The sequence below is a fragment of the Ahaetulla prasina genome, chromosome 2, assembly GCF_028640845.1.
Source record: "Ahaetulla prasina isolate Xishuangbanna chromosome 2, ASM2864084v1, whole genome shotgun sequence".
Classification (NCBI taxonomy): Eukaryota; Metazoa; Chordata; class Lepidosauria; order Squamata; family Colubridae; genus Ahaetulla; species Ahaetulla prasina.
The window spans coordinates 282,523,592-282,536,440 of NC_080540.1; the positions used below are offsets into that span (position 1 = coordinate 282,523,592).

General features: G+C 42.9%; 1 protein-coding gene across 1 annotated transcript; it reads right to left on the bottom strand.

The window, feature by feature from the left end:
• Positions 1-647: 647 nt before the first annotated feature.
• GRP (gastrin releasing peptide) lies at positions 648-7,681 on the bottom strand. The gene is made up of 3 exons (XM_058170391.1): positions 7,301-7,681; positions 4,940-5,190; positions 648-1,023 (listed from the first exon to the last, which is right to left on the bottom strand). Exons 1-3 carry the CDS (start codon positions 7,485-7,487, stop codon positions 970-972), a joined length of 492 nt encoding a protein of 163 aa, XP_058026374.1. The 5' UTR covers positions 7,488-7,681; the 3' UTR covers positions 648-969.
• Between the last annotated feature and the right edge of the window lie 5,168 nt (positions 7,682-12,849).

Below are 12,849 nucleotides of genomic sequence, written 5' to 3' on the forward strand. Positions count from 1 at the left end.
GGCCAACGTCTCGTGGCGCAGCAACACGTGCCCACAGAGAAGGCTCTGCGTGCCACCGTGTTCACCATCACGGATCTAGGCCCCCTGGCAAAACCATGTCTTCGGGGTCTATCAAAAGAGTATCAAGGTGGGAGCCCATCTTATTTCTGCAGGGATGGGGTTCCACAGGGAGCAAGCTACCAAGAAGGCAGCTTTTCTTCTTGCTACTAGATGGATCTCCTTAGGAGAGGGGACCTGTAACACCCCCTGCCTCCCCACTCTGATGGGCCAGGTCCTTCAAATAAGGCCAGGTAGGGCTTTAAAGGTGACAACCAGCATCTTGAATTGGACCTGAAAGCAAATCAGCTCTCAATACAGCTCTTAACAAGAGAGGAGACCCATGTGCAAATCTAGACTCGCACAAAACCATGTGGGCTTCCGCATTTTGCACCGATTGAAGCTTCCGGAGACTACATGTTTTATATGCTGTTAACTTAAGTATTTCTCCAATATGAGCCCCATCCTGGAACTTGTGCCCCCATGTGCTGAATATGCCAAGCTATAATTTCAACTGCATCGTGTGCTCCGAGATCAATAAAAGCACCCATCTTTTTTTTTTTAAATATATATATATATTTATTTATTGTGAATATGGAAATGCAGGATGATCGCAAGGTAAAAGATGCAGAGATTGAAAAGTGAAATGGCAAAGTATTGTCAGAGAACTGGAAGACCCTTCATTGACAATTATGTACAACAAAGCAATTCAAGCGAGAAAAACGTTGCTTGGAAAGGGGAAAAGCCGTTGGAGAAGTGTAGCCATTGTTAGGAGAAACAAGTAGACAGGTTCTTCTACAGTGAAGGGGGAGGGGGAAATCTTGTTTTAACAGAAAAGATAATTATTTAGTTATCATGTACAATAAAATGCTTATGAAACAATAGTCTCTTAAAGACATTATTCTATGTTTTCAGCGCTGGATGGCAGTCATTTCAGCTTGGAGTGCTTTCCTTTTTATCCAGTACTTGCAACAGGAGCCCCACCATCTGAGAGAAGAGGAAAAAGAAAAATAATAATTGTTGGAGCACCGTCGTGCCTAAAATAGCTTGTGCTTCATTCATATTTCGTTACAATTTATATTGATATTGACTGCTCCCTAGTATGATTTGATTGCTTATTTGTACCCTACGACTATCATTAAGTGTTGTACCTTACGATTCTTGACGAATGTATCTTGTCTTTTTATGTACACTGAGAGCATATGCACCAAAGACAAATTCAATGTGTGTTCAGTCACACTTGGCCAATAAAAATATTCTATTCTATTCTATTCTATTCTATTCTATTCTATTCTATTCTATTCTATTCTATTCTATATTCTATTCTGTGGTGGGATTCAAGTAATTTAACAACTGGTTCTCTGCCCTAATGATTTCTTCCAACAACCAGTTCGCCAAATTGCTCAGAAAGTTAACAACCGATTCTCCCGAAGTGGTGCGAACTGGCTGAATCCCACCACTGATTCTATTCTATATGGATATTTGCAACAGGTCTTTTTCTACATACTATTTCACACTCTTTAATGTGGGATGGGCAAAGAGCCCTCAACCACAAAAGGAGTAGACTCTGAAGACCACATTTGCGTTCATCAGATGATCAGGTAAACAAGGTGAGTCAGGATGTTATCCCCAGCCCTTGGAGCGGAACTGAGCGATGCAGCCTCGAGCAACATCTAACATTGGAAAGTATCTTCTTTATACCCAGAGCAGCAAGCTAGTTGAGGGGGCTTAGGACGTGCACAACACTGTCCACCAGGCAGGCAAGCACTGGACACTCTTACTCTTGTCCCCAGCTTCTGCTGCCTAATTCCGTTGGCAGGGAACAGATTGCCAATGAGCAAATTTACTAGGATTTATGTGTTTCTGAAATCAAGCATGAGCAATCTTCTTGAGGTTTCATTGGTTGCAGAGTCATGAACCCCTCTTTCCCCACCTAATGCCCACACACTATACCAGGATGTTAAATTTATGTTTTACGGAACAAAGAAAAATAAAGGGAGACTAGTATAGATTGATTTCAAGCTATTTAGTTCTCATCAGCTAGCCATTTGAATCCCTTAAGGGTAAGGTTAGCTGATGAGAACTAAATAGCTTGAAATAGATCTGTACTAAAGGTAAAGGTTCCCCTCGCATATATGTGCTAGTCGTTCCTGACTCTAGGGAGCGGTGCTCATCTCCATTTCAAAGCCGAAAAGCCAGCGCTCTCCATGGCCATGTGGCCGGCATGATTAAATGCCAAAGGAGCACAAAATGCTGTTACCTCCACTAAAGGTGGTCCCTATTTTTCTACTTGCATTTTTTATGTGCTTTCGAACTGCTAGGTTGACAGAAGCTGGGACAAGTAATGGGAGCTCACTCCGTTACGTGGCACTAGGGATTCGATCCGCTAAATTTTTGGCGACAAGCTCAGCATCTTAGCCACTGAGCTACCGCATCCCCCAGATCTGTACTAGTTTCCCTTTTTTTTTCTTTTGTCGGTAAAACGTAAATTTAACACAGAAATAGTTAGCAAGCAACTACCTGTGAAGGCTCCTGGATCGGGGTTGAAAGGAGAAAACGGAAGCAGTATGCACCATCCCATAATTGCGTAGACCAGATTGCCCTGATAGAACGGTCCCACCGAACAGAAAACACTATACCAGGATGTGCAGGATGTTTAAAGAAACCACAACTCTCCCCTTTCCCAGTGATGTGTTAGAGAGTTACTGGTTTCCTAGCCCAGCAATGAATGCTGGTCAGGTGTTCCACTTCCTTGGAACATCTGTTAGAAGAGTTAATCAGTGAAACAACTTGCCACCAGAAGCTGTGAATGTTCCAATACTGAAATTTGTAAGAAGATGTTGGATAACCATTTGTCTGAAGTGGTTTCTTGTCTAAGCGGGTGGTTGGACTAGAAGATCTCCAAGGTCCCTTCCAACTCTGTTATTCTATTCTATTCTATTCTATTCTATTCTATTCTATTCTATTCTATTCTATTCTATTCTATTCTATTCTATCTCAAATGTAGAAGGAAGGAGGAAGATAAGTTGCTCCCTTCCAGCTGAGGTATTCCTCTCATTAGCAGAAAATATCATCTCACTATCCTTCCCACGTTCTGATCACGGATTGCCTTTGGTGTGGAACAAACTAAGAAATACGTTAATAAAATTGAGAAGTTTATAAATTAGAAGGAAACTGAGATCACCTTTTCACCCTAACAAATATTATTAAAAAGCTCACAAAAAGCCTGCACCTTTCAACAAAACCTTTTAGTTTGAAAAAAGCGTTTCCTGACTCCTTCTGGTTTTTGGATAGGACAGACTAACACAGATTCCCACAAAGTGTCGTATTTATTTATGTATCTCTATACATTCCACCACCACAGATCACTTCAATTTAAAAGCAATCACACTTTGACTGAAAACAATTGGCTTATATATATAAAAATATAGCCTTGGTTTTTCAATCCATTCCTCTAGCATTTAGCCTAAATGACTTCCTAGAATTCATATTATTTTATAATATAAAAAAGAGCCTCAGGGCAAGTTAAGAAAATATGAGACCTCATGAAAGGTTCATTATGAAGCCTGAGAAGAGCATTTTTCATGCACAGGAACTTCCAATGAATGTCTCTTGCAGAAGGCTGATCTAACTCTTTTCTAACAAGGCATCTACATCAGAGGTTATTGACAGAAAAGTGGTGATAATCTCTGATGTACTTCATGCATCGTTTCAAAAGCCTTTTTATCTTTTTTTAGTGTTGCAACTACGCCTCTGTGACTCCATTGCATGTGCTTGCATCACCCACCACAGTCCCCTTAGGGATAGGAATGATGTAGCTTTAGGATGCCCCTATTTAAATATATACTCATGGAAGAATTCGAATACAAATTTCAAATATTAGCTTTTTTTTTTTTAAAAAAAACATGTCCTTTATGGAGTGTTAACATTATCTGGGGAAGACTGGCTCTTCCATGCTATCTCCAGTTCAAACGGTCTCAAGCTGGAACCCAAATTGATATCCTGGAGATGATGCTGAATTAGTATTCAATCATCTAGGCAAAGCATTTTTATAGCTTCCCCTTTAGAGCTCTTCGGATTCAATGCCTAAATTCTTTGGTTGTTGTAGGTTGTTTTGTTTTTTTTACAAACAAATATGATATTTGGCAATCTAACTGCAAAGGTTGATGTCTCAATCTAATCTTGCTTTTAGAGAAAGCCAAAGCAGCAGTTACGTCGCACAATTCCCATCCGTTGAGTTACTAGAGAATAAATGTCTGAGATTTCAAGAGAAAACTGTTTCAACCTTCCCTCTTTCTCTAAACTGGGAATGCCTGTCAAGAGGTATCTATTCTGATGGGAATTCTTTGGGACTTCATTGACACGTGGGAAGTCAATGAGAATGGCGTGCAAAGGAAGGGCTGTGAAGTCCTTGGGCTTCTCTGAGCTTAGTTGTTTGCTTGCAGATGTTTCATTACCAGATTAGGGAATGTCATCAGTGCAGTAACATCATCAGGAAAGGATATTTATAAGTCTTGGTCACCTTGCCACTAAGTAAGTAGACATAGGACACTTTTCATAGGTCAGTCTTTCCATGAAGAATCCTCAAAGCAAATTTTTATTAATTTGAATGTGGACTGGTAGGGGCAGAAAAAAGAGAGCTGACATTTCATTACCCAACTGGATAATGTCATCAGTGAAGTAATTTCATTTCTTTGAAATCTTTCTCTCCTTAAAAAAAAAAAAAAGAATCCCTAAATCCCAAATTTGTTATTAATCTGAATGAGGACAGACGGGAATTAAAGAAGAGAAGGCTTCTGCCTGGCACACATTTCCACAGCAAGCAAACGGAACAGAAGAACATTAAGCATGAAACAACTAGAAGGCAAAGAGTATCTGATGGGGTTATGGAAACCTCACTTACATCTTTGAAGTTGCTGCTTTGCTCTGTCCCCCAAACATTCTTGGAAGAAAAAGGCAGCTCTTCCTGGAGAACCTGAGTATTTTGATCGTCATCCTCTTCCATGCGTTTGAGCAGTTCCTTCAAGGATTCGTCCTGCTGCAAATAGCTGCCCAGCTGTTTGGCATTATCTGGCAGCAAGGGGAAAGGCATCTCTTGTCGGTCTTCATATATGTAAGGAAAATCTCCAGTACTCTTTTTCCCCATGAAGTGCCCTGCAAGAAGAAAGAATGTGCCATGAAATTACTGTCAATGCAGACATCTGTATCATTTTTTGAAATAAGGAGTGCCCGGATCTGGAGACCATGGCATCCATGTTGGTTGGCTTGGAACAATTCAGAAGAATTATTGAAGCTCTCGTGAGATCTTCTCTATTCTGTTCTTTTGTGCAAATATCAAATAGGGCAGGGGTCTCCAACCTTGGTCCCTTTAAGACTTGTAGACTTCGACTCCCAGAGTCCCTCAGCCAGCAAAGCTGGCTGAGGAACTCTGGGAGTCGAAGTCCACAAGTCTTAAAGGGACCAAGGTTGGAGATCCCTGAAATAGGTGAAGGACACATCATCTGTCTGGTAATAACCACACTTTCCTTTAAGTAAGGAAAAACTTTCTAGACCTCACAAACATCTATATGGACACGGGTGATGCTCAGTTACATCTCAGCAGCCAAAACAGAGCCTTTGTGCTCTACACAGCTCGCCGGCACTTTCAATGACAAGCAGAAGAGGAACAGAATTATTATGAATAGGCAACATTCCATTGACTTTGACTGCCATAGAATTCACCTTTTCTCGATCTATTTTCAGGGACAATATGTTTGTGACCTTTGCTTTACTATAGGCAAATGATGCTTCTAATCTCAGTTGGATTTGCCAGTGAAATAAATTCCTAGTGGAAAATTTCTGATCCTTATGCAGAAGAGGGAAAAGGGGAGTTCTGACAATATTTAGAGAATGGGATATCTCTGTCTCTAACTTATAGCTCTTCTCCCCCACCCCCAGTTCTTCTTCCTTACTTTTCTTCCCAGCCTATCGCCCTTTCCTAAAACACTTTTATTACAAACAAGACAATTTAAATTAGCAACTGAAAAGAGGTAAGCATTTTAGCGAAGAATTTGCTTCCTAATCTCAAGGAATGCTGTCCACTAGTGCAGACACCTCTAATTTATTTTACATTTTTTTGAATTAATTTCATCATTGGAGGCAGCAGAGTGCCACCACTGACAGATTTCTGATGTGCATTTTTTACTGTTTTTATGTGGCGGCTTTCTGTTGTGTTTCTTTTCATCCTTTGGATGCCTCCTTGGCTGCCCATCCTTTCAAAAGCCCAAGGGACAAGCTCTTCCACAACATTTTCCTTTGGGATTTAAAAGACAATTGGGACACCAGGGAGGCATGGATGTGTGGAGTTTTACAGACATACCCCAGAAACTGGGAAGACTGGGGATGGAAACACTGGAAGGAAATGGAAAGCCATGGCATGGATGCTTTCTAAGGTAAATGACTGGGGATGGGCAGATATAGCCCACTTTTTGAAGATACACTAAGCTAACCTAGTCTGCCTAGTTTAATGAAAAGAAGGACTAGGGGAGACATGATAGCAGTGTTCCAATTTCTCAGGGGCTGCCACAAAGAAGAGGGAATCAAGCTATTTTGCAAAGCATCTGAAGGCAGGACCAAAAACAATGGGTGGAAACTGATCAAGGAGAGAAGCAACCTAGAACTAAGGAGAAATTTTCTGACAGAACAGTTCATCAGTGGAACAACCTCTCTCCAGAAGTTGTGAGCGTTCCATCACTGGAGGTTTCAAAGAAGACACGATACAACTTTTATATAGATAATTATACAAATTTTATACAACTTTGTCTGAAACGGTACAGGGTTTCCTGCCTGAGCAGGAGGTTAGACTAGATTACAGGGGTCTCCAACCTTGGCAACTTTAAGCCTGGCGGACTTCAACTCCCAGAATTCCCCAGCCAGCAAAGCTGGGTGTTGAAGTCCGCCAGGCTTAAAGTTGCCAAGGTTGGAGACCCCCTGGACTAGAAGACCTCCAAGGTCCCTTCGCATTTTGTTATTCTGACTGAATTTTGTATCCTGGCTAATTTTCCCCACCAGGTGTTGATGGTGGGGGGAAAGTAGGCTCCCAGCTCACCTGGTGGCATCTCCACGTCTGGCAAGCAATCCTTCCCTGCGCTCAAACCTACTTCTCCCTTAGACGCCCGTGTTGGGTTCCCTGCCCTCTGCCCAACCGAAGGCTATAAAGAAAGGAGCGCCCGGTTCCTGGCCAAGAAAGCCACCCCGGGAAGCCCCTGGAGGACCCCTCACTCACCCACTGCCCAGTGGCTGCCTCGGGGGTAGATCTTGGCCATCGGGGACGCTCCGTCGACGCCTTGCAAAGAAGCCGCGAGCCCGCCGCGCCCTTGCAGGAGCAGGGCGAAGGCGACGAGAGCCAGGAGCGGGAAGAAGAGTTGCCCGCGGGGCTTCGGCAGGAGCTGCAAGGTCTCCGGGCGGGCCATCGGGGCGGGCTGGGCTGGACGCGTGGAAGGCTTTCCGTGGGGAAGGAATCCGCCGAGCGCTCGGTCGAGGAGGCGAGACCAGAGAGGGAGGGAGGGAGGAAGGTCCGAGCCTTGCGGAGCCTGAGCGCGGCACTGCTCCGTCTGGCCGGCTGAGCCGCTTTTATATGCCGGCCGGGGCGGGGAAGTGTCAGCAAAGGTCAGGCACGTGACGCTGCTCCCCCCACCACCACCTTTCTTCCCTCCACCCCCGGAGAGGGCAACTCGAAGTTCTGGGGGCCGCGTGGCGCGCGTCCCTCTTCCTGACTGGCTGGCCCGGGTAGCGCCAGCCAAAACTCCCCCCCCTCTCTTTTTCTTCTCACTCCCACCCCCACGCGCGCGCCCTCCCCTTCGACATGCCGCCCCCGCCGACCGCCCGTCCTCCTTCCAGTCTGGCTCTGAGCCTTTCTCTGGAGGACGCTTCTTCTGTTAGGCGAAGGCGCCCCCCTCGACGGGCAGCGTGAGGGGAAAGAATGAGGAGCCCTTTTCCTCAGCGCCCGTCCAGCCGCGACGCCGACGGCTCTTCTTGGGAGTTCAGACTGCCAAGCTGCGGTGTTTTGCAGCCCTGAGGGAGAGAACACACACAGAGCTCCCGGTTGGGTTCCAAAATCAGGGCGAGGAGAAGGATGCCTGAAGCCTCAGGCTAGCCCAGGAGAATTGCAGTTAGAGCAGGGGGTCTCTCCAACCATGGCAACTTTAAGCCTGGAGACTTCTACTCCCAGAATTCCCCCACCAGCAAAGCTGGCGGGGGAATTCTGGGAGTTGAAGTCCTCCAGGCTTAAAGTTGCCAAGGTTGGAGACCCCTGAGTTAGAGGAAGCCTAAGGAAACCTGTAGAATCCTGGCTAACTAGACCTCTACATCTTGAGATGGACAGAGTGCCTTTGAGCAAGTGCCAAGTGGGGTATCTCACAAACATGAAACAATAATCTTCTTCTTCTTCTTCCTCTCCTTCTTCTTCCTCTTCCTCTTCCTCTTCCTCCTCCTCCTCCTCCCCTTCTTCTTCTTCTTCTTCTTCTTCTTCTTCTTCTTCTTCTTCTTCTTCTTCTTCTTCTTCTTCTTCTTCTTCTTCTTCTTCTTCTTCTTCTTCTTCTTCTTGCTCCTCTTCTTCCTCTTCCTCCTCTTCCTCCTATTGTTGTTATTATTGTTGTTATTATTATTATTATTGCATTTAAATTGGGATATTATTTAAATTAAAGATGTAGAGACTCTGGGAAGAGTGCAGAGAAGATCAACAAAAATAATTATGGAATTGGAGGCTAAAACATATGAAGAACAGTTGCAGGAATTGGGAATGTCTAGTGTAAAGAAGGACTAGGGAAAACATGATAGAGTGTTCCAATATTTTCACAAAGAAAAGAGGGTCAACCTATTCTCCAAAGCACCTGAACTAGGCAGGACAAGAAGCAACGGATTGAAACTAATGAAGGAGAAAAGCACTCTAGAATTAAGGAGAAATTTCCTCACAATGAAAACAATAATCGAGTAGAACAACTTGCCTTCTAGAAGTTGTGAGTAGTCCAACACTGGAGATTTTTAAAAAGAAATTGGACAACCACTTGTCTGAAATGATACAGGGTTTTCTGCTTGAGCAGGGGATTGGACTAGAAGACCTCCAAGGTCCCTTCCAACTCTTGTTATTCAGATATTCATTATACTCACCTTCTTCCATAAATTCTGGCACGCTCATCAATCAATACCAGTTCATAAGGGTTAAAACCATACAACACATTGAGAGCTGCAGACAAAGCCTGTCCTCCTTTCCATCCGCAGACGTTTCAGATCGGCAGCAAACATTAAGCGGTGTCCCCAGATGGCAGAACTAGCAAGTGGGAAGAACTGCCCGGATGAAGTTCCAGAGATGTGCTATCAAGCGGGATTCACAACGTTGTGCTGCTGAAACCCCACAATCCTGACTCATCTCAAGACAATTTCATTCATTCCTGGAAGACGCGTGTTCCAGCCCACTTGTCTGTTCTACAGTAGTGTCTCTCCTCGTGGTTATTCTCGCCCTGAACGTTTCGCCCTTATGTTTGCCAAGGATGTGCCCTATTGAATCGCCACCTTTCAAAATAATTTATTTGAACCAGGCACCAATTTGGACTGCAATCTGCATTTCATGATAGCATCTTCCTTGCCCGTTCCCTTCCTCCCATCAAGGGGTCCAGTTAGAAGCCCCTGATACTTTCTGATTAGAAATACAGATGGTGTATCCCCCCCCCCGCCACCTGTCCTTCATTCATATCCCCTGTTTTCATTCAACAAGCTTGTTCTACAAAGCAGGGATCTCTGAAAGTGAAACGTGGCTGACTGTGTCTAAAGGAAAGTCCCTTCTCTTCCCTCCCCCCCCCCAGTTCCCCCCTCTGCATTTCAGAAGCCTCTCTCTCCAATGAATGAAGTGGGGAATCTTTGTTTTCCCCCTGTGGTTGGTGAGACTTGATAAGACCTGGGACAGCCGTCCTCTTATCAAAGCAGGGGAAGGGGCTTTTTATTTGTGGAGTTTCTGGCACTGATAACTAGATATTCTTGCCTCTGATTGATGGAGCCCTCTGACTCCCTTATTGTAGCGGGCAACTTTAGATATGCCTGCAGTCCTGGTGAGATAGTGGGGAACACTCGGGCAATCACCCACCAAACGGTCTGTTGATACCCAACACTATCCAGTTTTCTAAACACATCTTTTGTTTTTATGGTCCCCTTCCCCCCAACCCCACCCCCAACACATGCCTCTTTTTGCACACAAACCCACCACACTTCACTCTGAAAAAGAATGGAAGGGAGAGCCTGACTATCTTTGCCACACATACTGTTTTCCCTTCTTAAATCTGCACTGCCAGCTTCTGATCTGAATGTGGCTGTGTTCCAAAGTTCTGCAAAGTGGATACTCAGCACATCTGTTCCAGCCTAGGGTTGGGTTGCGCATGCAAGTTTGAAAGTGCCCTAGGTACATAAAACAACTTATTTAACAGAATTGGAAAGGACTTTGGGAGGTCTTCTTGTCCAACCCCTTGCTCAAGCAGGAAACCTTATAACATTTCAGACAAATGGTTGTCCAATCTCTTCTTAAAAACCTCCGTTTATCCCAACAGTGCCTGTAATTTTTTCACTACTAGAGCTGGGAAGTATATTTTGCTTATTTCTGGTTGTAGTGGGCATTACCTATTTTCCTTCCAAATTCTGGAAGCCGTGAGGATTTTCATCCTCCACCCCTATTATTTGGTACATGTCTCCATAGATGCAACTTCGGCTTGATTAAAGATAACATATGTGCTAGTCGTTCCCGACTCTAGGGGCCAGTGCTTATCTCCGTTTCAAAGCCTAAGAGCCAGCACTGTCCAAAGACGTCTCCATGGTCATGTGGCCAGCATGACTAAATGCCAAAGGCACACGGAACGCTGTTACCTTCCCACCAAAGGTGGTCCCTATTTTTCTACTTGCATTTTTTATGTGCTTTCGAACTGCTAGGTTGGCAGAAGCTGGGACAAGTAACAGGAGCTCACCCCGTTACGCAGCGCTAGGGATTTGAACCGCTAAATTGCCGACTTTTCGATCGACAAGCTCAATGTCTTAGCCACTGAGCCACCGTCTCCCTTCCCTAGCTTGATTAAACCTATCCAATTATGGGTAACATATAGAATAATATCTGAATGCCATATTAGGATGTCAGTTTTACAGTTTGCAGATAGATAATAAATTTCTTCTTCCATTTCTACCTCTATCTTTTAGTCACCCCCAAATTTGCTTCAGAACATTGGGGGTTCCTCAGAATCAAATTTGGGATATAAAGACAAAGTAAATATGATGTGGGATGTAAAGACATTATCTCCACGGATTAAACATTTTGGAAATTAAAGTAGTCGTTAAATACAAAAGCATATAATGAATATTGTTTTTCTATCCTGAACAAATCATGGATAGATGGGTATGCAAAATTACTTATTTATCAGTCATTCATTCATTTTTCTTGCGTAGCTTCTTCTCCAGTAATATTGAACTGCAAACTAGAGTATACAAAACCTTTGGCAGACCAATTCTTGAATACAGCTCATCTATCTGGCACCCACACTGCATATTGGACATTAATACAATCAAACGAGTTCAGAGATATTTCACAAGAAGAGTCCTCCACTCCTCTGCTTGCAACAAAATACCTTATGCCACCAGACTCGAAATTTTGGGCTTAGACAACTTAGAACTTTGCCGTCTTCGGTCTGACCTAAGCATAGTACATAAAATCATCTGCTACAATATCCTACCAGCCAATGAATACTTCAGATTCAACCAAAACAATACAAGAGCACACAATAGATACAAATTCATGGTAAACTGATCCAAACTAGACTGCAGAAAATACGACTTCAGTAAGAGAGTTGTCAATGCCTGGAATGCACTACCTGACTTTGTGGTTTCTTCCCCAAATCCCCAAAACTTTAACCTTAGACTGTCTACTGTAGACCTCACCCCATTCCTAAGAGGTCTGTAAGGGGCGTGCCTAAGCGCACCCACGTGCCTACGGTCCCTGTCCTAATGTTTTATTTGTATCCTTTTCATGTATTTATAATTATGTTTACATTTGTATCTGTCATAAAATACATGCTTGATGAAAATAAAAATAAATAAAAATAAAATAAATTTCCTGTTAGAAAGCTTATGTGCAGTATATAGAATCAAGTTAACAAAAAAATGTTAGTGCATTGTCCAAAATGTATCTGTGTTCCTTTGTGACAATTGTTCAAAATATGTTCATATCCAAAGGCAAGCACTCTGAATTTTGACAGAATTTAATCCCTAGTTTTAATAATATGTCACACCAGCTGCATGGATCAGGAAGACATTAATCTGTTTAAATATCTATAATCATTGCCTCCAAATACTTTCATTCTTTCCCTTTATATTTCAAATAAATAAGCTTTGTTTGCTATTAAGGAAAAACTTAAAAAGTAAGATAAAGTATCAACTTTTTATACATGTATAATGTTTTAAATTTACCCAATAAAATGTTCCTGGTAGCTTTAAGCTAAAAGAATATAAAGACAAAAAAATAACAATAATTAGTGCACTTTCTATGTCTTTCTCATATACAGGGCTCCATACAAATATTTAAAGGTGTCCATATCTCCCACTGGTATTTAACTCTTTACATTATTGAAATGAATGTTGAATCTATAATGTAAAATTGTAGATATACTGTGACTTTAGGCTACATGATCAGAAGTACTGATTCCATGTTATGAATGTATTCAAATTACATTCACCAGATTTTAAGAAAGATTTTAAAAAGATTCAGGGAAATTAGAACTAATGAAAGGGAGAGCAATGAGGGTGACC

Excerpts from the sequence above, each read along its gene's own strand:
- GRP (XM_058170391.1), bottom strand. The coding sequence starts at position 7,487 with ATGGCCCGCCCGGAGACCTTGCAGCTCCTGCCGAAGCCCCGCGGGCAA. Across the intron at positions 5,191-7,300 it reads AGGCAGCCACTGGGCAGTGG|GGCACTTCATGGGGAAAAAG; the intron begins GTGAGTGAGGGG and ends TTCTTCTTGCAG. Across the intron at positions 1,024-4,939 it reads AAAGCAGCAACTTCAAAGAT|ATGGTGGGGCTCCTGTTGCA; the intron begins GTAAGTGAGGTT and ends CTCTTCTCTCAG.